General features: G+C 36.2%; 1 protein-coding gene across 23 annotated transcripts in view; it reads right to left on the reverse strand.

The window, feature by feature from the left end:
• Positions 1-26,301, reverse strand: part of STPG2 (sperm tail PG-rich repeat containing 2) — a 630,294-nt gene that overhangs the window by 358,330 nt on the left and 245,663 nt on the right. For all 23 annotated transcript variants that reach the window (XM_086406656.1, XM_086406661.1, XM_086406654.1 and 20 more), the window contains one exon: positions 18,494-18,653. In XM_086406656.1, the coding sequence (XP_086262782.1) occupies positions 18,494-18,653 (160 nt within the window). The remainder of the gene's footprint in view (positions 1-18,493; positions 18,654-26,301) is intronic.

Consider the following 26,301-nt stretch of genomic DNA (forward strand, 5'->3'; position numbering starts at 1 on the left):
TGTACACCCAGAAAACCGAGCAGCTGGGATGGGGGAGGCGATAAGACACAGCCTTCAACTGGGGGCAACTGTTGTCGCCAAGCACCTGGTCACCTGAGCTGCTCGGACCTGGGACAGGCACAAAACGCTGGCCCAACCAAGTCTGCACCTTTGTGGAGTATCCAAGAACCTGAACCTGAGCGGCTTTGACCTGGGAAGTGCATGCAACCCAGGGCCAGCATCAGACAGTTCCTGCCAGAGCAGCCTAGAGCCTGAGCAGTGTAGACTGGGACAGCACACACACTGTGAGCAGGGGCAAACCCAGTGTGGCTGAATCACTGTGAGCACACGCCAGTGATATTTGTTTGCAGTGTTCCTCCCTCCACACAGCACGACTGAACAAGTGAGCCTAAAAAAAGTGACCACCACCGCCCCCGTGTCAGGGTGGAAATCAGACACTGAAGAGACCAGCAAACAGAAGAAGCTAAAATAAACAGAGGGAACTACTTTGGAAGTAACAGGTGCAATAGGTTAAAACTCTGTAGTTAGCACCGACTACATAGGAAGGGGCCTATACATCTTGAGAAGTACAAGCTGGACCAATCTGAAAATGAACTGACCCCACATTGTCCACAATAGCTCCAGAGAAAGTCCTAGATATATTTTTACTATTATCATTTTTTTATTTGAAAAAATTTTTTTTGCATTTTTAAGTCCCCTATTACTCTAATTTTCATTTTTATAACCTACTATTACCTTGCCAAAAAAAATACCCTATTTTTAAAGCAAACTTCATATATATATATATTTTATAATTTTTGTGACTTTTTTTAATATTGTATTTTTGAGAATCTAACCTCTACTCTAGATTTTTAATCTTTGCTTTTTGGTATTTGTTATCAATTTTGTACCTTTAAGAAACCAATCTTCAGTACCCATTTTTACTTGGGAGTGAGATCACTGGCCTGATTGCTCTCTCCCCCTTTTGACTTTCTCCACCAGGCCGCCTCTATTTCCTCCCTCCCCCTTTTCTTCTCTACCCAACTCTGTGAATCTCTTTGTGTGTTCTGGGTTGTGGAGAACACTTTAGGAACTGATTACTGGCTGGATCTGTCTCTTTCAATTCCCCCTTTTATCTTCCTGGCCACCTCTGTCTCCTTCCTCCCTCTTCTCTTCTCTGTGTAACTCTGTGAACATCTCTGAGGGATCCAGACTGTGGAGAGGACATAGGGAAGTGATTACTGGCTAGCTTGCTCTCTCGCGTTTTGATTCCCCCTCTTCTCCTCCTGGTCACCTCTAGCTCCCTCCTCCATCTTCTCTTCTCCATGTAACTCTGTGTACCTCTCTCGGTGTCCCTACTGTGGAGAAACTTTTCATCATTAACCTAGATGTTTTATCATCAGTGCTGTATAGATGGAGAAGTCATGAGGCTTCTGTAAGAATAAGACTGAAAACCAGAGGCAGGAGGCTTAAGTCCAAATCCTGAGAACATTTGAGAACTTCTGAATCCAGGGAACATTAATCAATAGGAGCTCATCAAACACCTCCATACCTACACTGAAACCAAGCACCACCCAAGGGCCAACAAATTCCAGAGCAAGACATACCATGCAAATTCTCCAGCAACACAGGAACATAGCCCTGAGCTTCAATATACAGGCTGCCCAAAGTCACACCAAACCCACTGACATCTCATAACTCATTACTGGACACTTAATTGCACTCCAGAGAGAAGAAATCCAGCTCCATCTCCCAGAACACCAACACAAGCTTCCCTAACCAGGAAACCTTGACAAGCCATCTGTCCAACCCCACCCACAGTGAGGAACCTCCACAAGAAAGAGAAACCACAAAACTGCCAGAATACAGAAAGGCTGCCCCAAACACAGCAATATAAACAAGATGAAAAGGCAGAGAAATACCCAGCAGGTAAAGGAACAGAATAAATGTCACCAAATCAAACAAAAGAGGAAGAGATAGGGAATCTACCTGATAAAGAATTCAGAATAATGATAGTGAAAATGATCCAAAACCTTGAAAACAAATTGGAGTTACAGATAAATAGCCTGGAGACAAGGATTGAGAAGATGCAAGAAAGGTTTAACAAAGACCTATAAGAAATAAAAGAGAGTCAATATATAATGAATAATGCAATAAATGAGATCAAAAACACTCTGGCGGAACCAACAGTAGAATAATTGAGGCAGAAGACAGGATAAGTGAGGTAGAAGATAGAATGGTAGAAATAAATGAAACAGAGAGGAAAAAAGAAAAAAGAATTAAAAGAAATGAGGACAACCTCAGAGACCTCTGGGACAATGTTAAATGCCCCAACATTCGAATCATAGGAGTCCCAGAAGAAGAAGACAAAAAGAAAGACCATGAGAAAATACTTAAGATAATAGTTGAAAACATCCCTAAAATGGGGAAGGAAATAATCACCCAAGTCCAAGAAACCCAGAGAGTCCCAAAACCCAAGGCAAAACACCCCAAGACACATATTAATCAAATTAACAAAGATCAAACACAAAGAACAAATATTAAAAACAGCAAGGGGAAAACAACAAATAAAACATAAGGGGATTCCCATAAGGATAACAGCTGATCTTTCAATAGAAACTCTTCATGCCAGAAGGGAATGGCAGGACATACTTAAAGTGATGAAAGAAAATAACCTACAGCCCAGATTACTGTACCCAGCAAGGATGTCATTCAAATATGAAGGACAAAGCAAAAGCTTTACAGACAAGCAAAAGCTGAGAGAATTCAGCACCACCAAACCAGCTCTCCAACAAATGCTAAAGGATCTTCCCTAGACAGGAAACACAGAAAGAGTGTATAAACTTGAACCCAAAATAATAAAGTAAATGGCAATGGGATCATACTTATCAATAATTACCTTAAACGTAAATGGGTTGAATGCCCCAACCAAAAGACAAAGACTGGCTGAATGGATACAAAAACAAGACCCCTATATATGTTGTCTACAAGAGACCCACCTCAAAACAAGGGACACATACAGACTGAAAGCGAAGGGCTGGAAAAAGATATTCCATGCAAATAGAGACTAAAAGAAAGCAAGCATATCAGATAAAATAGACTTTAAAACAAAGGCTGTGAAAAGAGACAAAGATGGACACTACATAATGATCAAAGGATCAATCCAAGAAGAAGATATAACAATTATAAATATATATGCATCCAACATAGGAGCACCACGATATGTAAGACAAATGCTAACAAGTATGAAAGGGGAAATTAACAATAACACAATAATAGTGGGAGACTTTAATACCCCACTCACAACTATGGATAGATCAACTAAAAAGAAAATTAACAAGGAAACACAAACTTTAAATGATACAATAGACCAGTTAGACCTAATTGATATCTATAGGCCATTTCACCCCAAAACAATGAATTTCACCTTTTTCTCAAGCACACACGGAACCTTCTCCAGGATAGATCACATCCTGGGCCACAAATCTAACCTTGGTAAATTCAAAAAAATTGAAATCATTTTAAGCATCTTTTCTGACCACAATGCAGTAAGATTACAGGAGAAAAACTATTAAAAATTAAAATATATGGAGGCTGAACAACATGCTGCAGAATAACCAACAAATCACAGAAGAAATCAAAAGAGAAATTAAAATATGCACAGAAATGAATGAAAATGAAAACAACAACCCAAAACCTATGGGACACTGTAAAAGCAGTGCTAAAGGGAAGGGTCATGGCAATACAGACTTACCTCAAGAAACAAGAAAAAAGTCAAATAAATAACATAACTCTACACCTAAAGCATCTAGAAAAGGAAGAAATGAAGAACCCCAGGGTTAATAGAAGGAAAGAAATCTTAAAAATTAGGGCAGAAATAAATGCAAAAGGAACAAAAGAGACCATAGCAAAAACCAACAAAGCCAAAAGGTGGTTCTTTGAGAAGATAAATAAAATTAACAAACCATTAGCCAGACTCATCAAGAAACAAAGGGAGAAAAATCAAACCTACAAAATTAGAAATGAAAATGGAGAGATCACAACAGACAACACAGAAATACAAAGGATCGTAAGACACTATTACCAGTAACTATATGCAAATAAAATGGACAACTTGGAAGAAATGGACAAATTCTTAGAAAAGTACAACTTTCCAAAACTGAACCAGGAAGAAATAGAAAATCTTAACAGACCCATTACAAGCATGGAAATTGAAACTGTAATCAGAAATCTTCCAACAAACAAAAGCCCAGGTCCAGACGGCTTCACAGCTGAATTCTACCAAAAATTTAGAGAAGAGCTAACACCTATCCTACTCAAACTCTTCCAGAAAATTGCAGACAAAGGTAAATTTCCAAACTCATTCTATGAGGCCACCATCACCCTAATACCAAAATCAGACAAAGATGCCACACACACAAAAAAAAACTACAGGCCAATATCACTAATGAACATAGATGAAAAAATCCTTAACAAAATTCTGGCAAACAGAATCCAACAACATATTAAAAAGATCATACATCATGACCAAGTGGGCTTTATCCCAGGGATGCACAGATTCTTCAATATCTGTAAATCAATCAATGTAATACACTACATTAACAAATTGAAAAATAAAAACCATATGATTATCTCAATAGATACAAAGAAAGCCTTTGACAAAATTCAACATCCATCTATGATAAAAAAAAAAAAAACTCTCCAGAAAGCAGGAATAGAAGGAACGTACCTCAATATAATAAAAGCTATATATGACAAACCCACAGCTAACATTATCCTCAACAGTGATAAATTGAAAGCATTTCCTCTAAAGTCAGGAACAAGACAAGGGTGCCCACCCTCACCACTACTATTCAACATAGTTCTGGAAGTTTTGGCCACAGCAATCAGAGTGGAAAAAGAAATAAAAGGAATCCAGATTGGAAAAGAAGTAAAACTCTCACTGTTTGCAGATGACATGATCCTCTACATAGAAAACCCTAAAGACTCCACCAGAAAGTTACTAGAGCTAATCAACGAATATAGTAAAGTTGCAGGATATAAAATCAACACACAGAAATCCCTTGCATTCCTATACACTAACAATGAGAAAACGGAAAGAGAAATTAAGGAAACAATTCCATTCACCATTGCAATGAAAAGAACAAAATAGTTAGGAGTATATCTACCTAAACAAACTAAAGACCTATATATGCTGCTGCTGCTGCTAAGTCACTTCAGTCGTGACCGACTCTGTCAGACCCCAGAGATGGCAGCCCACCAGGTTCCCCCATCCCTGGGATTCTCCAGGCAAGAACACTGGAGTGGGTTGCCATTTCCTTCTCCAACGGATGAAAGTGAAAAGTGAAAGTGAAGTCGCTCAGTCGTGTCCGACTCCTAGCGACCCCATGGACTGCAGCCGACCAGGCCCCTCCATCCATGGGATTTTCCAGGCAAGAGTACTGGAATGGGGTGCCATTATATATAGAAAACTATAAAACACTGGTGAAAGAAATCAAAGAGGACACTAATAGATGGAGAAATATACCACGTTCATGGATTGGAAGAATCAATATAGTGAAAATGAGTATACTACCCAAAGCAATCTATAGATTCAATGCAATCCCTATCAAGCTACCAACGGTATTCTTCACAGAGCTAGAACAAATAATTTCACAATTTGTATGGAAATACAAAAAACCTCAAATAGCCAAATAAATCTTGAGAAAGAAGAATGGAACTGGAGGAATCAACCTACCTGACTTCAGGCTCTATTACAAAGCCACAGTCATCAAGACAGTATGGTACTGGCACAAAGACAGACATATAGATCAATGGAACAAAATAGAAAGCCCAGAGATTAATCCCCGCACCTATGGACACCTTATCTTTGACAAAGGAGGCAAGAATATACAATGGAGAAAAGACAATCTCTTTTAACAAGTGGTGCTGGGAAAACTGGGCAACCACTTGTAAAAGAATGACACTAGAACACTTTCTAACACCACACACAAAAATAAATTCAAAATGGATTAAAGATCTAAACATAAGACCAGAAACTATAAAACTGCTAGAGGAAAACATAGGCAAAACTCTCTCCAACATAAACCACAGCAGGATCCTCTATGACCACCTCCCAGAATATTGAAAGTAAAAGCAAAAATAAACAAATGGGATCTAATTAAAATTAAAAGCTTCTGCACAACAAAAGAAACTACAAGCAAGGTGAAAAGACAGCCTTCAGAATGGGAGAAAATAATAGCAAATGAAGAAACAGACAAAGAATTAATCTCAAAAATACACAAGCAACTCCTACAGCTCAATTCCAGAAAAATAAACAACCCAATCAAAAAGTGGGCCAAAGAACTAAATAGACATTTCTCCAAAGAAGACATACAAATGGCTAACAAACACATGAAAAGATGCTCAACATCACTCATTATCAGAGAAATTCAAATCAAAACCACAATGAGGTACCATTTCATGCCAGTTAGAATGGCTGCGATCCAAATGTCTACAAGCAATAAATACTGGAGAGGGTGTGAAGAAAAGGGAACCCTCTTACACTGTTGGTGGGAATGCAAACTAGTACAGCCACTATGGAGAACAGTGTGGAGATTCCTTAAAAAACTAGAAATAGAACCACCATATGACCCAGCAATCCCACTGCTGGGCATACACACTGAGGAAACCAGAATTAAAAGAGATACGTGTACCCCAATGTTCATCGCATCACTGTTTATAATAGCCAGGACATGGAAACAACCTAGATGTCCATCAGCAGACGAATGGATAAGAAAGCTGTGGTACGTATACACAATGGAGTATTACTCAGCCATTAAAAAGAATACATTTGAATCAGTTCTAATGAGGTGGATGAAACTGGAGCCTATTATACAGAGTGAAGTAAGCCAGAAAGGAAAACACCAATACAGTATACTAACATATATATATATATATATGGAATTTAGAAAGATGGTAAAGACAACCCTGTATTTGAGACAGCAAAAGAGACACAGATGTATAGAACAGTCTTTTGGACTCTGTGGGAGAGGGCGAGGGTTGGATGATATGAGAGAATGACATTGAAACATGTAAATTATCACATGTGAAACAAATCACCAGTCCAGGTTCAATGCATGATACAGATTGCTCAGGGCTGGTGCACTGGGATGACCCAGAGGAATGGGATAGGGAGAGAGGTGGGAGGAGGATTCACGATGGGGAACACATGTACACCCATAGCAGATTCATGTCAATGTACAGCAAAACCAATACAATATTGTAAAGTAAAAAATAAATAAATAAAACTGAAATGAAATATAGCATGAAGACCAAACAAAATCTTCACAAAAAAAAGAAAAAAGAAACATGAATTAAAGATATTGGTCATAGTTTCTGAATTAATCAAAGGTGCTCTTGTTTCTCATACATAAGGACTACATTGGTCACATTAAGAATGAGATGAACGCTCATATTAAAGGAATAGGAAGGGAAAAGTGAGATACTTGCTTAGGGTCATTTAGCTCATAAATAAGCCCCAATTAGAATGCATTCTGTCAGAATCTAGAGTTTATTTTTATCCTAGTACATCAAGTTACTTTCAATAGAATGTGTTCAAGAAAGAACAACAAATACACTGTTTAATTATCACAACATATAAATATTAGCTCATAAAGAAACAAAAATAGTAACAGGATATAGTAGCCCTTATGGACATATAATGCATTATTGATATTTAAAACCAATATATTTTGTTTTTCATGGTGAGTACAAGTGTGTGCTTTTTATTAAATGCATTTTAGAAAATATTTTTACTTATGTTCTAATGAATACAAAAAAAGTAACTCAAATATTTAAAAATTAATGATAAACATGACTTAAAATTACAAAATTATAAAATATAAACTATAATTGCTTGTTGTTTGTTGTACTTCAGTAGCTAAGTCATGTCTGACTCTTTGCAACCCCATGTTTTATAGCCCACTAGGCTCCTCTGTTCATGGGATTCCCTGGGCAAGAATATTAGAGTAGGTTGCCATTTTCTTCTCCAGGGGATCTTTCCAACCCAGGGATTGAACTCATGTCTCCTGCACTGGCAAGAAGATTCTTTACCACTGTGCCACCATATTACCTTTGAAAAGCTTATATTTTAAACTCTATTAACGGCACAGTGGGAAAGAATCCACCTGCCAACACAGGAGATGTGGGTTTGGATTTCTGAGTTGGAAAGACCCCCTGGAGTAGGAAATGGCAACCCACTACAGTACTCTTGCCTGAAAAATCCCAGTCCATGGCATTGCAGAGTCAGACATGACTGAGCATGCTTACGTGAGCACATGCACACACACACACACAAACACACACACACAATGCAGGAAATATCTTTTTTCTATTTACTTTCAGAAATTCAGTTACTGCCTGGTGCAAATTAGCTGCTCACTACATTTATTGGAAGAATGAATCCATTAATGGAAGAAGGAAAGAATCATATCAAATAATTGGCATCATAAAATGCAAAGTCTGTCCAGTACAATTTGCTTTACTTTTGCTGACATAATTTGCTTTACTTTGGTAACTTACAGTATTCTGATAAAATGGAATAACATAAATACTTTTTATATTTATCTTAAATATCAATCAATGGATTAGTCTAGCAACCCCCATGCTTAGGTTATTAATTTTGGACTTTCTAAGGTGCATTTTGTTAAATTCCTTTAAAGGTCCAGTCCTAAAAAAAAAAAAAAAAGCCTTAAAAAAGATAAATTGTGAATTAACTCAGCTTACAAATATTCGATTAAATTGAATTTCCTTTTGCATTTCCAAAATCATTGTATCCAGCACAGTGGATGGCCAGAGTACAACCTTACAATATTTGTTGATTTTTTACACAGAGGGGGAAGGAAAGGGTGGGACAAACTGACAAGGTAGCACTGATGTATATACACAATCATGCATATAAGAGATAGCTAGTTGAAGTTGCTATATAACACAGGGATCTCAGCCCAGTGCTGTGTGATGATCTAGAGGGGTGGGATGGGACAGAGGAGGTAGGCTCAAGAGGGAGGAGATATATGTATACTCACGTTGTATGGGAGAAACCAACACAACATTGTAAAGCAATTATCCTCCAATTAAAAATAACTTTTAAAAAAACCTGATGATAAAAAGACAGTTAAGTCAATGAAAATAAAAATAAAAATTAAAAAAACTTCAGGTAAGCTGATAATGTCAGTGCTCTGTCCAGATTTCTCAGATTGTTGTTAGTACATTTTACACATTTCCAACTACTGTGTACTTTTTCTTACAGCAGCCAGCATCTATGGCTCTTTTTCAGAAGAATGCTGTCAGGAGCCCAGTTTGCCTATAAGCTCAGAGATCCAGATGTACATGGGATTTTATGTGCCCCCAAGGCAGCCCTTAATCAATGGCTGATAGATATACAAGTATGAAAGTGTCAGTACTTTTGTTTCTGAACAGGACAGCTTTTAGGTATAGCTTGCATTGCAAGTATCCCCTTGGAGTCTCAAATTAGGCCTTGCTTTCAAAGTGATTATCATGATGTCTATCATAATGTAAGAACTTACTGAAGTGAAGTGAAAGTCGCTCACAGTCGTGTCCAACTCTTTGCGACCCAGTGGGCTGTAGCCCACCAGGCTCTTCTGTCCATGGAATTTTCCAGGCCAGAATACTGGAGTGGGTTGCCATTTCCTTCTCCCGGGGCTCTTCCCAACTCAGGGATCGAACCCAGGTCTCCCGCAATGCAGGCAGATGCTTTACCGTCTGAGCCACCAGGGAAGACCCCTATTCCCTTGGTGATCAGGCTAAACTTAGGCTTCCCTCTGTAGGACTTTGCCATAGACTGCATTTCTGCTGGGCTTCCACCCCTTCCAATTCCTGTTTTTCCCAATCTTTTACCAATTTCTCATAGATACCTCCTTAATAAATAATTTTAATTCTTATCTCTGGGTCTGTTTCTGGAGAACCTGGTTTAATATTGATATATTAAGTTTCTTGGTATTGCTTCAGTTTGTCTTAAGGCCCAAGGGGGAAGTATACAGGAAAACAAATAGAATGAATAGGAACACTCTCATTTTGTTAGCTTGAGCTGGGACCTACAGATATGGGTAAGAATTCCATACTCAATAATTAGAAAATAACTCAAAATTATGGATGACTTAAGAAAACATATGACGAATCCTAAATAAGATAACTGTGACACATTGAGAAATGATAAATCCTAACTCACTTGCATTAGACTTAGTCTGGGTGCTTGTTAACAATGTAGATCCTGCTCGACCTTCCCATCCTAATGAAATAGGATTCCCTGAAGGAGAAGGGTGTCTTCAACAACACGTCGACATTTTATCACATTTTGGTCCCTAAAGCAATACTGCTTGGACCTAGAGTCTCATGTTGCTTTTTAAATCTTTCTAGAAATGCCTTTATTCCAGATCTTACCTATCTTTCATGAAAATCTCATTTCTAGTTCTTACTCCTCTTGCCATAGGAACTAAAACCTGGTCCAAGAAGCATATTGAGAACAGATGCATTATCATACATTTCATTTTCTTCTGCTTTTCTTCTAATCCTCTTCTCCCCTGAGATCTTCCTTCATCCTTCAGTTATAAATACATTTCCCTTATATACAAAGGAATGCAAAAGGTACCAGGAAATGAAGATGATGTCTACACTTAAAACTGTATCAGGGGGCTGCATGTCATCCTCAGAAACTCTGTTTATAAAGTCAAGTTAAATTATTGCCTAGGGACTGACCTACCTCATACTATTAATAGAGTCTCTATCTTACAACTGACTCATCTTTGTATGTTCTATTTGATCATTTATATATGTATATATACAGGCATATAAAAACCCCAAGGAATGAGAAAGAATTCATTCTAATCAGGCTCATATCAAAAGGATTTATAAATTTAATGTCAATTTATTAATTAAAACTATACTTAGAAAACAGCAGTTAAAAGCACAGGTCCATGTGCCAACATCTTATATTTGAATGCCTGCTATCTTCGAAATGTAAGAGTTTAGGCAAGTAACATAAACTAAGATTTGGTTACTTTTTCTGTAGAGTGTGGTAACTATAGGATTGTTGTGAAAATTAAACTAGTTAATACATACAAAGTATTCTGAAAAGTGTCTGTTGACACTATGAAGTGTTGATAAATTACTGTTCTTGCTAAAAGTGATTCCTATTCAAGACCTACTATTATCAATGACATTAGTGACAAAAATGGAATTAGACCTATATTATATAGGTGAAAATGAAATATTTAATATGATGTCTTTAGGAAAAAAGTCCTAAAATTTTGAATACAGATTAGAGATGGTATTATTTACCCTTATTCTCTATAAATTTAAATTTCCTTCATAAATAATCTCATTATAATCACATTATAATTTATAATCTTGAAAAAAATAATGTATAATCTTGTATAATTTATATAATATTTACATTCTTGTATTACAATCACAATATAATTTACATTCTTGTATAATTTACATTCTTGTATACTAGCCACATTCATGCACGTGCTTAGCCATGTCTAACTCTTTGTGACCCCATGGACTGTAGCCCACTGGACTCCTCTTCCATGGGATTTTCTAGGCAAGAATACTAGAGTGGGTTGCCATTTCCTATTCCAGGGGATCTTCTCAACCCAAGGGTTGAAGCTGCATCTCTTGCGTCTCTTGCATCGGCAGGTGGATTGTTTACCACTGCACCACCTGGGAAGCCCTTATGCTAGCTGCCTGCTCATAATTTAGAGAATTATTAGACTTGGACACAGTGCAAAGGGGTGGGGGGCTTAAAGTTTCTCAGATCCAACTTCCCACTCTGCAGAAATCTATCCCAAAGCATTCCTGAAAGTTAAGTCATTCGGTTCATGAATAGAGACCTCCAGTGATAAGAAGCCTCCTAACTATTGAGACAACTTCTTCCATTAGAAGGCAAGGCTGACCACTTAGAGTTGTATTATATTTTCACACATTTTTGTTAAGATTTAATTTGATTAGCTTCATTCAGATTTGAAGGTCCAAGGGCTTCCCTGAGAGCTCAGTTGGTAAAGAATCCGCCTGTGATTCAGGAGACCCCAATTCGATCCCTATGCTGGGAAGATCCTCTGGAGAAAGGAAAGGCTATCCACTCCAGTATTCTGGCCTAGAGAATTTCATGGACAGAAGAGCCTGGTGGGCTACAGTCCATGGGGTCACAAACAATTGGATATGATTGAGCAACTTTCAGTTCACTCACTGAAGCTGAACATCTTCATGAATTATAACTGAGGATTATATAAATTTGTGAAACAGTTGTTTTTTCCTTGAAGTCACCATATCATTTAATAAGCAAAATATTTTGTTGTTACAGATGAAATGTGAAAAAATTTTGAACACATAGTGCTTTGATCTACTACAAAGATATATATGCAATTATAAATTCATCATTTATTATACTTATTTTAGATTCCATGAGGATTTGCCACTATGTACTTTCCAAGCTTGCTATTATATACTGTACATGTTGAATGCTTTGTAATGTCACGTTCTGTGTTTAAGAAATCTGTATAAAGAGCTGCTCCACTATTGAAGAGATACAAGCACTCCCATATTTATTGCAGTACTATTCACATTAGCCAAGATAGGGATACAACCTTAAGTGCTCATGAAAAGGTAAAGATATAGGCGATGTGGCCCATGCCACACATAAACAATAGAATATTGTTCAACTACAAGAAAGAAGGAAATCTTGCCAATTGAAATAATAACATAGATGGACTTCAATGACATTATACTAAGATAAGTCAGAGAGAGAAAGAAAAATACTGTATTGATATCACTTACATGTGGAAATCTAAAGTCAAACTCCAAAAAAAGAGTAAAATGGTGGTGACTAGGGACTGGGAATGGGATAAGAGGAGAGATTAACATCTCTCCTCTTATTTATTAAAGGGTTATTTAAGGGTACGCAACTTAAAACTAATAAGTCATAGAGATTTAAGGCATAGCACAGTGATTATAGGCAACAATATTATATCATATCAGCCTATCTCAGCTTTCAAACATGCCTTTCTCACTAAACCTGATCATTTCTAGCTTTTGATTTAAAGTGAGGGATGTAACATTTCCTTTCACTTGAACACTTATAGGCTATTTTAGGGTTATTAATTGGCCTGATTTCCATATTGTTACGTATCAAAGAATAGGGAGGCCTGAAAGAGTGAGAGAGGGAATTACAAGTTGATGGAGCAGTCAGAACACACATGACATTTACCAGCTAAGTTTGCCATCTTATATGGGTGTAGTTCATGATGTCCCCAAGCAATTAAAACAGTAATATCAAAGATCACAGACTACAAGTCACCATAACAAATATAATAATAATTAAAATCTTGAAATATTGTGAGAATTACCAAAATGTGACACAGAGACAGGAAGTGAGAAATGCTGTTAGAAAAATGGTGTGGATAGACTTGCTCAACAGGGTGGCCACAGAGCATCAGTTTATTTTTTTTTAAAAAAAAGCTGTATCAGTAAAGTGCAATAATGCAAAGTACAAAAAAAGAGTTATACTTGTATTATCTCTATATATAAAATCTATATATTTTCAGTTATTCTTTACATCTTACCTTGCACCTAAATAAACAAAGTCCATTTTCTGCTTTAAGGCTACCATTCTATTTCAGATTTTGATTCTGTTAACCTTTGTGTTCTAAAATATTTTGCATCAGTCCTTTCTTCCCCTCCCCCAACATAGTTAATTTCTCCTCAAATAAAGCTTTTTCCATTGTCTTCAAAGATTCTTTAGTATACAAAAAGTGAATGACTCAGAAAATTCATTTTCTGTATACTACATACAGGGTAATTTTACCTTTAAGATACACCTAGTAAATAAATTGATCTTTCTCAAATTGTATATAAATAAGAATTTACCTGATATATGAAGTACCCAAAGAAACAAAACAATTTGAAAGCAAATCAAATAAAGTTATCTTACTTTCAGTAATAAAATTTCACTATTTTTAATAATGATATAAAATCAGCAAGTTTCGAATATTGATCTGATCAATTTTTGCCTATACTCAGAATTATACTGCATTTTCAGAGCCCAAAAGCATTTCTGGAAGCTATAGAACAACAAGCCAAAAAATTACATGTTTATTGCAACAGCACTCAGCAAGTGGGATGAACTGCATTTTGACAAACTCTTTAGTATTTCTGAAGCTATAATATTACAAACGACTGAGAAAATAGAATAATTAGTTTTCACACTACACTGATTTTTATATCAAAGGTACCACTTATATTTATTAAAAAAGTGAACAAAAACATCTTCATGGGATGTGTTCAATTAACTTCAAAGATGAATTATATTTGTTTCCTAAAATAATTTCCCATAGGAATGTGATACATAAATCACACTGTTTTCATTAGAAATGATCTATGCTTTCTATATAAAAACAGTCTCAGTATCTGTTATGTTCAGCTTACAAGTGTTATATTTATACTATGTATTGTTTAATCTATTATTCACTTAAACATTGATTTTAATTAAAATTATGCTTTAAATTTCAATTGTTTTATTACAATTTTAAATCATTTTTACTTACTATAAAACAGTGTATGTTCATATAGAGAAAGCAAAAATTGAAAAGCAAAACAAAATCTTTCATGAGCCTAAGGTTGTTTAATCACATATTATTTTCCAAGTAAGCTCTTCACTGATAACACTTTTTAAACTGATGCAGAACCCACAATGAACTCCCATTCTTCCTTTTTTCTCATTTTTCTCCATAGCATGTATAACCATCTTGTATTCTTTCTTTTCCTTCCCTCATTTATCAACCTATTGATCTATTTATTCATTTATTTATTAAATGTCTCACTCCTAAAGTTTTGCTCCATGAAACAATGTTTACATCTTGTTCACGGCTCTATCACAAGTCCCTGGAACAGTGCTTAATATGTAAGAGGCTCTTGGTACATATTTGTTGAATGACTGATCAAATTAATCCTATCCTATTATCAGGTTTAAATGATATATACCATTTTAAAATTTTTCATAGGACTCTATTCAGCTTTTACATCAGAATTACCTATTTTCTTTCATTTAATATATTTAAAACTTTTCATTTTTAGTATTCTTGGATGAATATACTTGATGTGTAAAACCTCAGGCATATTATCAATTACTTCACAGAGGAATCACAGAAGTAGAATGTTAAGGTTAAATGGGATGTATATTTGAAACATTCTGCCAGCTTGTCCTTTAGAATCACTGACATCAACTTATACTTCCACTGTGATACAAGAGTCCCCAAATTTCCACATTCTCAATGTTTTCATTCATTTTCTTTTTAAATTTGCTGAGTATTTTCCTCCTCCAAATGTCCAAAAACAGGTTAAATATGAGAGAAAAAATAATGTTTAATTCTCTTTACACTTAACAATTTTACTTTACCTGAACTGGATTAATCACAAAGTCATTTACATATCCCTGAATTAAAACGTGGTGTGTAAGAGTAGATTGCTTTATAATGTGATACACCTCATTTAATAACTTCCTCATTAAATGATTCAAATGTGTTTTTATTGGTTACACAACATTTAATGGTATACAGTATACTGACTGCAACTATACTACTTCTCCTTTAATTTAGACTAATGAAAATGAGTTTTATCTTTCTTGAATAACTTCAAAGAAAAGACTTCATTTGAATAAAACAAAATCACTTCCATAGTGTTAATAAAAGTTCTAAAATAATTTGAAATAAATACACAGCTATAGAATGTTCAGTGATTGAATATCCTATAAGTTTGTGAGTCCCAAGAATACTATTCATATGTCAACCAAACTCATATTATGTCATTTATCAATCTCAGTTCTTACCACTTTTACCTACAAATATCAGACAGTAATAAATTTTTAACTTGCCTATTATTCTATTATAGGTACATGTTCTTTAAGTTCTGTAAGGCAAAGCACTCAATTCTTCTTGCCAATGTCATGACTCAAGGAAGAAACATGAATATCAGGCTCTATAAATTAACTCAGTCTTATAGTTCCAAATGTATACAAATACACATATATAGTAACAGAAAATAATTTTATCTGGCTGATAAATAATTTGACATAAAACCCAAATGGCTCTTATCACTGGTATTAAGGTAAAACAATTACTAAGATTTAAATGACAAATATTAGGGATTAAAAAAAACCCACTCTTTTTCTAAGAAGATATGATAAGAAAGAATATCATTCTTGGGATAAACGTTGACACAAAACATATAACCAACAGAATTACTATCATTGTACCTTTTGATCATATACCAATGATTTAAAACAAAAGCCTAAAGATTTAACATACTAGTTGTCCCCAACAAAAGTTAAATGGTATTAAGAACTATAAATATAAATGGGCTATTCTTATTATAGAATTAAGAACTGCTTGTCATATTGGTCGATAAAAAATCTAGCCTAAACAAAAATCAACAAAATAAGATGAACCTATTCAGAGAGTTGATACACACCTGACTTATTTTCCTAGATTAAATCAATGTAACAGGACAAACAGAAGTTAATCTTCAATTACCAAAACAAGGTATGGATATTAATTGAATTGGCCCTGGTTACCTATTAAATATATGTAAGAGACATATTTTGGACTATATATTTTAAGATTAAGTTCAAAAAAATGAATCATTCTATAATATTACAGTATCTACATTGTGTCAGAGGAAATCAAATTTCATAATCATGGCATCAGGTAATAGCTTCAGAAATGCATATATTTTTTCGAATGTGTTGATTATAGAGGCATGTGGGATATCTGCTATCATTTATTTGAATTGTAGGCTACTTTAAGATGCAGGATGGCAAACTTAATGAAGTATTGGCTTATTGTGATAAACTCTTTTCATTTAGTTAACTAGCTAATCTACAGTTGTATAGTGACGTTGACAGCCCATATGTCTTTGACTTCCAAATAATAATTGTCTTCATAATGAAGATATTTCCCTATCCCAAATTCTTTCAGAAGCTATTGCTGGCTTGGCACTAAGAAGAAACATGTTTCATATTATAATAAGATTTTATACTTCTAGGAGATTCAAATATTCTGAAAATGACTTTGAAGTATAGTTTTATTAATCTTTCATATTCTCATGAGAGTCAAGTAGGTGGCAAGTATTATCTCAATTTTGTAAAATAGAAACTAATGAAACAGTTTACTTGCCTGAGGCTAAATACTGAAGTAATGAAAAGTCATATTCCAATTCTGGAACTTAACTCAAACTCTTACTATGCATTCTATCTATAATACACTTTATGGAGATGAGAGTAAAAGCAAAGGAAAAAAATCTTCAGAAAATATGAAAACCAATCTAATCTACTTTAAGGGACTCTGGAATAGATATCTGTTACTTGATTGATTGTTCTTGGTCTTGGTGACAGTGATGATACCTCGACTTCAAAGAATTAATTTCCCTAAAACATTTCTGGGTGACCATATATTGAGTGTGGTTATGGACACAGTAAAGGTAATTGAATTCTACTGATATTTCAAACAAAGCTAAAACCTGACAAAATATACAATGGCACAATAACTCAAAAGGTGAAAAAGAAACTAAGGAAAGCTAAATTTGGACTTCAAATGGACCTGTAAGTTGGTAATATACCTGATTCTTGAAAGTGAAAAATAAAGCAAGCCTCTGGGGATTTCAGGGTTTCCCAAGTATTCTTATTTGTTTGACCCATCATATTCTCCTGTTTGATTCTTCTTTAAAATCTCTTAATTTTCTCTATTCTATTTCATTTTTTTCTTTTTATAGTCTCATAAAGATTCATTACAATAGTTTGATTATTTATTGGCAATACATTTGTAAATTACTGTTGAAAACTCATGTTCTGATTCTTTAGCACTCTGGTATGAAATAGACTTACCAATTCATTTTCATTACCAAGAAAAGCTATTTCATTATATTTTAGTACAAAAATGTAATTACTAGTAGCTGAACTAATTGCAATTCTAAAAATCAAAATTCCTTTTGGTATTTCAAGCCCTGATAAAAACATTTAGCTTTTAAATAGTTGCTTTCTTAATACTTGAGGAAAATTTAAATAATTCCATAAGACTGGCATGATATGTACAAGATATATACCTTGTATATGACTGATTTTCCAAATCAGTAGTTATTTCTCCTCTAATAATATAGCATATTTAGAGTTCGTTTTTTTCTCTAATAGGAGATGACTTATTAGCTGTAGTAAAATTAGTAAAATTGTCTTTGGAAAAATTAAAAGATATAAAATTCCAAACAAACCGTACAGTTGAAAAAAATCTAACATCTTTCACTAAATAAGCAGATTTAGGTTGTTTTTTGTTTTTTGTTTTTTTTATTTTTTGTCCTGCAAACTTAAAAGAGACATGGTAAATGTAAACATATATTTACAATTATCTATTTTAATAAGGAAACCTTAGATTTTTTTCCTCATATCTTTAAAAAGACAATCTTTACTTACCTGGCCCATCATCCACTTTGTCCAGGCACCGAGGTGTTGTGCTAAGAAAGGAGGCATGTTTTATTCTAGCCACAAAAGTACGAGGTGGCATGTATTTATGTTGAATTTGAGACATCTCATATGATTTTTGAACATCATAGGCACCTGGTGCTGGAACACCCTGAAACAGATTTCAATGAACCAGCATAAACATATAGGAAATTTCCAGAAAGATGTAGCATAGATGTTCACACTATAAAATGACATACGTAGAAAAATACAAAACTTTTACTTCATTATTAAAAATAGAAATTTAAAAGAGTATCCCTAAATTATCCTCTCCTAAACGAACTATAAACTGACTCACAAAAAATTAATATGAACAGAATCATGAAGTACAGATTCACATTCTTAAAAAATTAGTCTTCACAATATAGTTGTTATTGTTGTTTAGTCGCTAAATCGTGTCTGACTCTGCAATCACATGGACTATAGATCACCAAGCTCCTCATCCATAGGATTTCCCAGGCAAGAATACTGGAGTTGTCATGTGTTGTCATGGCCTTCTCCATAGGATCTTCTGGACCCAGGGATCCAACTCACATCTCCTGCATTGCATGTGAATTCTTTACCACTGAGCCACTGGGAAGCCCTTCATAATATACATCAAACTCTAATTTTCAAATTTCACAATAAAAATCAAATTTTTTATAGAACACTGATTATTTATTTTTTTAAGTAGCAAAACTATTCCTGCTTTACCATCCTATGTGAGCATACTTTACTTATCCTACAAATGAGACTGCTTATTTCATTTTAATAGATTTCAATTAGGTTAAAAGGCTTCCCCCTTTCATCACTTATGGCTCTTAACATGCTCTACAGTTATATTAACATTTTTAATCAACATAAACCACATGGATATTAATAACTATAATAATCTAAACAAAATAAAAATATTATATATTTGTTACACAATTAATGCCTACAAACCATTAGCTAATTACCTCAATGAAAACTTTTAAAACTCATTTTCTTCAAATAATTTCAAAAAATAATGTTTTATATATAACAAATCTGTTCATCTGTTTTATGTACAAAGATAATATTTTTTAAGTTTTAATAATTTTCAGGCAGGCAGGAGACTTGTCTTGTGGCTAAGGGTGGAGGTTCTAGCACTAGACCTTTTTGGTTCCAAATATTTGCTTCTTACTTGCTGTAGGACCCTAACCAAGCTACTTAACCTCTGTAATTCCCAGTGTCTTCATCTGTAAGTGGGAAAACGACAGAACTTATATTCTATGTCACTGAGTTGCTGTGAGGTTTAAATTAGTTAAAACAAATACTTAGATTGGTCCCTGAATCTACAAATGGGTTTGCTAATCTTACTATTCCCTGGTGGTTCAGATGGTAAAGAATCTGCCAGCAATGCAGGAGACCTGGGTTCAATCCCTGGATAGGGAAGATTTCCTGGAGAAGGGAATGTCTACCTACTCCAGTACTGTTGCCTGGAGAATTCCATGGACAGAGGAACCTGGCAGGTGACAGTGCATGAGGTTGCAAACAGTTGGACATGACTGAATATCTAATACACAACCTTACTATTCTACAAAAGCTAATTTCAATGTAGAAAACAAGACTGAACAATCAAAGTATAGGCAAACAGAAAAGAGTTTATTTTTAATGTTTCAAATAAGTCAAACACATTTGGATACTGAGAAAGCATACTTTTGAAGTCCATCTAGGAGCCATACTTTATAAAACGTACTTTCTTTGATCCTTAAATCCCTATGATCATCACCTTCATGCACAGGCCCACAGTATGATCTCCCACTTCCAAAGAATCACTAAATAAGGTAAAAGCACGGATCATGACTGGTGGAGGAGATTCTTACACGCAATTCCATCAAACACAAACTCCACAATCTATAAGTCAACTGAGAAATGTCAATTACTGTTTCTTTCTTGTCTACACTAGGAGTATATTTAGTAAAAGTAGGCTGAGGATAAATGGTAGTAAAATAGCTCCAAAGATGACTTTTAGATCTTTCAGGACTGCCTCTGTGGTATGTGAAAGCAAAGCATAAAAGAGCACAAAAACACAAAGAAACCATTCATATACAAAGTACTCTGTGTATTTAGGAAAACTTTACAAAGATCTTGATTATACTACACATTTTCATTTTATCAAAAGCTGTTCAGTTCAGGTCAGTCACTCAGTCATGTCCGACTGTTTGTGACCCCATGGACCACAGCATGCCAGGCCTCCCTGTCCATAACCAAACTCCCAGAGTTTACTCAAACTCATGTCCATTGAGTCAGTGATTCCATCCAACCATCTCATCCTCTGTCGTCCCCTTCTCCCCCTTCCATCAATGCTTCCTAGCATCAAGGTCTTTTCCAATGAGTCGGTTCTTTGCATCAGGTGGTCAAAGTACTGGAGCTTCAGCTTTAGCATCAGTCCTTCCAATGAATATTCAGGACTGATTTCCTTTAGGATGGACGGGTTGGATCTCCTTGCTGTCCAAAGGACTCTCAAGAATCTTCTCCAACACCACAGTTCAAAAGCATCAATTCTTTGGTGCTCAGCTTTCTTTACAGTTCAACTCTCACATCCATGCATGACTACTGGAAAAACCATAGCTTTGACTAGACAGACTTTTGCTGGCAACGTAATGTCTCTGCTTTTTAATATGCTGTCTAGGTTGGTCATAGCTTTTCTTCCAAGGAGTAAGCATCTTTTAATTTCATGGCTGCAGTCACCATCTGTGGTGACTTTGGAGCCCAAAAATATAAAGTCTTATTCCCTAATTGTGTCCTTTACTGATGTTTCTAGGCTGTTCTTACTCATCTTCAACTCTCATTTAATCTAAGAGATTAATATGTCAGGCAAATTTTCTAGGCATTCATTAATTAATTCCTAGGATTAGTAAGACAAATCTGAAAGCCTGTCTAAGAGCAATAATGGAGAGGGTGAGATGTATGGAAACAGTAACATGGAAATTTACATTACTATATGCAAAATAGATAGCCATTGAGAATTTGCTGTATGGCTCAGGAAACTCAAACATGGGCTCTGCATCAACCTAGAGGGGTGGGATGGGGAGGGAGATGGGAGGGAGTTTCAAAAGGGAGAGGATATATGTATACTTATGGCTGATTCATGTTGAGGTTTGACAGAAAATAGCAAAATTCTGTAAAGCAATTATCCTTCAATAAAAATAAAGTAACTTTTTAAAAAAAAGAGCAACAACACTACCTATATTTTGTATTTTATACACCATTTCAGGGGGAAATAGTATGTATAGGTAAAATCATCAAATTTCTGTTGGTGATCCTTTATTCATCACAGAAAATAGGGAAGGCATTTGATGAGTGGATATAATAGACATTTCTCATGTCTTTTTTTTACCCAGTATTTGAATCCTGTTCCTGTGTTTGGAATATCCCACATGTTTTGCAGTACAATCTGAGTCCCAGCACAAAAGCTAAAACTACTTGATTCTCATCTTCCTGGTCTAATTTTTAAAACCTAGGACATGAGTTTAAGCCATAAACTCAAATGCCAGCTTTTCAACTGGCAGTTATTAAAAAAAAAATAGAGAACATTAAATATTCCATTTTAGAGGTTATTTTTTTAGCTTAAATAAAGTGAATTTTAAAAAAATCTATTCCAGTGATGGCCTTGGCAGTGCTTGCAGTTATGTTCACTTCCCAGAGGCAACAGTGGGAGGACAAACTGAAAGACGCAAATAGAGACTGAGGGCAAACGCCATAAATGTCTGATGAAATAAAAGTTATGTTTTAACGCAAATTAAATTCTAAGGTGTTTTGACTTCTTCACCTGGAAAGCCAGGGTCCTATCTAAAAATGACATAAATTATAATTGAATTAAAATAATTGATGTATGCAAAATTCTTAGAATGGTATCTATTAAAGCATTAATGAACAAAAACCTCAATTAATTATAGTCAGAAGATCAGAAGAGGGAGCTCTCATACCCTGGGATGATAGTAAAGCCCTACAGGAAGAAATACCCTCTTCTTTCCTGGCAAGAACTCAGCCAATGAAATACCCTGGACTCTGTTTTCTATAGCCCTCCCAACTTCCTTTTCATCTCTGCAAAAATGTTCTCCTTCCCTTGCCCTGCAGGGACTTGCACATGACTCACCATGGTTGCAGGGACTTCCCAGGTGGTTCAGTGGTAAAGAATCCACCTGGAATGCAGGAGGCACAGGTTTGATCCCTGGATTGGGAAGATCCCCTAGAGGAGGGCATGGCAACCCACTCCAGTATTCTTGCCAGGATAATCCTAGGAAATGGGCCTTGGTAGGCTACAGTCCATAAGATCACAAAGAGTCAGCCACAACTGAAGTGACTGAGCACACACACATACACCATGTTTGCAGACACCAAATTGTCATTCTCTGCTGATCTCAAATAAAGACATCTTTGCTAGAGAAACATGCAGCAATCTATTTGTTCAGATCAACATGCTTGATACATAACAAGAACTACAGTTTGTTTTCACTGCCATCATTATTATTAGCATTATTATTTCCATTAGTTGTGAGACTACATGAAACCCTCAATGATATTTCCATTTCCTGCAGAGAAATACCAATAGGACATTTAAAAGGAAAGTTCCTAGCATTTTAAGCCCCAAACAACCAACAAAACAAAAAAATTAAAAATCGAAGGCCCTAATTCCCCATGTCCAGAATTCTTAACCACTTAAAATCCTAACTGACCTGAAGCCCATTCTGAAGGAGATCAGCCCTGGGATTTCTTTGGAAGGAATGATACTAAAGCTGAAACTCCAGTACTTTGGCCACCTCATGCGAAGAGTTGACTCATTGGAAAAGACTCTGATGCTGGGAGGGATTGGGGGCAAGAGGAGAAGGGGATAACAGAGGATGAGATGGCTGGATGGCATCACTGACTTGATGGACGTGAGTCTGAGTGAACTCCGGGAGTTGGTGATGGACAGGGAGGCCTGGTGTGCTGTGATTCATGGGGTCGCAAAGAGTCGGACATGACTGACTGACTGATCTGATCTGACCTGAAGCCTCAAAGACCAGTTCATTTCAAAATTCAATTTTTCCGATCCTTGTTCCCTGCCATTTTGACATGTGAAATTTCATAAACTCTCTAATCTTGGACATATTAAACTGCAGGTATGCTTTGATCTTTAAAATCTCTGATTACCAAATACCAACATTTAAATCTTCAGCCCCAGCAAGATATGGAGCATTTAATCACAAAGTTGACTCCTAAGATGTAGTACACTATGAACAAAGACTGAACCTGAGTTAGCCTCAGAATGAATTTTCCTTTTACCATGCTATGGTTTACAGATTTGAGGAAGTCTTTATTTCACGTTTCATTTTTTAGTGATGCTTATACTGGCTAGAGAATTCTTGATTCACTTATTTTTCTCCTGGCATTTAACATGTCATTTCACTGATGTGGGGGGCTTCCCTGGTGGTTCAGATGGTAAAGAATCTGCCGTCAGTGCAGGAGACACAGGAGACACTGGTCCAATCCCTGAATCAGGAAAATCCCCTAGAGAAGGGAATGGCCACCCACTCCAGTATTCTCACCTGGAGAATCCCATGGACAGAGGAGCCTGGCAGGCTACAGTCCATGGGGTCACAAAGAGTTGGACATGACTGAATGACTAACACTCACTGATTCTGGGCCTCTACTATTTCTGATAAGAGATTCATAATCATATTATTTCCACTGTATGTAGTAAACTATTTTTCACTTTTAAGATGTTCTTTTTGTTTTTGGCTTCCAGCCATTTGACTTTGTATGCCTAAGAGCAGATTCTCTTTATAAATATATTTCTTAACAGTTCACCAAACTTCCTGGACTTGTATATTCATGTTTTTCATTAATTCTGGAAAAGCTTTCAGCTATCTTTTCTTCAAACTTTTTTTTGCCCCTTTCTTTCTCAACTCTCCTCCTGAGACTATCATTTCATATATGCTGGAAAATGTGACACTGACCCAAAGATTTCTGAAACTTCTCATTTTGTTCAATTTTTTTCTTCACATTCAATGATTTCTGTTGAGCTATATTTTATTGAGTTCACTGATTTTGTCTTCTGTTATATCAAATCTGCTATTAAGTCGCATTGATCAATTTTCATTTACATTTTTGTCCTTTATAATTCTAGAATTCTTTTTTGGTTCTTTTGCTTGCTTGCATGCTTGTTTCTATTTTGTACTGATATTCCCTACTGTCTAACTCAGTATATTTACTTTAATTATCTAAACTGAAGTTCCCTTGACCCCACAAGAGACTGACCCATACTTTCCCGGGAGTGTCCAGGGGTCTCCAGTGGAGGCGTGGGTCAGTGGTGGCCTGCTGCAGGGTTGGGGGCACTGAGTGTAGCAGTATATGCATGGGATCTTCTAAGGAGGACCCATTATCATATTCCCTGGTGGCTCAGATGGTAAAGCATCTGCCTGCAATGCAGGAGACGCAGATTTGATCCCTGGGTTGGGAAGATCCCCTGGAGAAGGAAATGGCAACATACTCCAGTATTCTTGCCTGGAAAATCCCATAGACTGAGGAGACTGGTAGGCTACAGTCCATGGGGTCGCAAAGAGTCGGACACGACTGAACGATTTCACTTTCACTTTCCTTATCATATTACCTCCACCAAAGTTTCAATTAGTTCAGTTCAGTCACTCAGTCGTGTCTGACTCCTTGCCACCCCATGAATGGCAGCACGCCAAGCCTCCCTGTCCATCACCAACTCCCGGAGTTCACTCAGACTCACGTTCATTGAGTCAGTAATGCCATCCAGCCATCTCATCCTCTGTCGTCCTCGTCTCCTCCTGCCCCCAATCCCTCCCAGCATCAGAGTCTTTTCCAATGTGTCAACTCTTCACATGAGGTGGCCAAAGTACTGGAGTTTCAGCTTTAGCATCAGTCCTTCCAAAGAAATCCCAGGGCTGATCTCCTTCAGAATGGGCTAGTTGCATCTCCTTGAAGCCCAAGGGACTCTCAAGAGTCTTCACCAACACCACAGTTCTAAAGCATCAATTCTTCGGCCCTCAGCCTTCTTCACAGTCCAACTCTCACATCCATACATGACCACAGGAAAAACCATAGCCTTGACTAGATGGACCTTTGTTGGCAAAGTAATGTCTCTGCTTTTGAATATGCTATCTAGGTTGGTCATAACCTTCTTCCCAAGAGGTAAGTGTCTTTTAATTTCATGGCTGCAGTCACCATCTACAGTGATTTGGGAGCCCCCCCAAAAAAAGTCTGACACTGTTTCCACTGTTTCCCCATCTATTTCCCATGAAGTGATGGGACTGGATGCCATGATCTTTGTTTTCTGAATGTTGAGCTTTAAGCCAACTTTTTCACTCTCCACTTTCACTTTCATCAAGAGGCTTTTGAGTTCCTCTTCACTTTCTGCCATAAGGGTGGTGTCATCTGCATATCTGAGGTTATTGATATTTCTCCCGGCAATCTTGATTCCAGCTTGAGCTTCTTCCAGTCCAGCGTTTCTCATGATGTACTCTGCGTATAAGTTAAATAAGCAGGGTGACAATATACAGCCTTGACATACTCCTTTCCCAATGTGGAACCAGCTTGTTGCTCCATGTCCAGTTCTAACTGTTGCTTCCTGACCAGCATACAGATTTCTCAAGAGGCAGGTCAGGTGGTCTGGTATTCCCATCTCTTTCAGAATTTTCCACAGTTTATTGTGATCCACACAGTCAAAGGCTTTGGCATAGTCAATAAAGCAGAAATAGATGCTTTTCTGGAACTATCTTGCTTTTTCCATGATCCAGCAGATGTTG

Source organism: Bos grunniens, chromosome 6 (genome assembly GCF_055505025.1).
Source record: "Bos grunniens cultivar Pamir isolate PY7600 chromosome 6, Bosgru_T2T1.0, whole genome shotgun sequence".
NCBI lineage: Eukaryota > Metazoa > Chordata > Mammalia > Artiodactyla > Bovidae > Bos > Bos grunniens.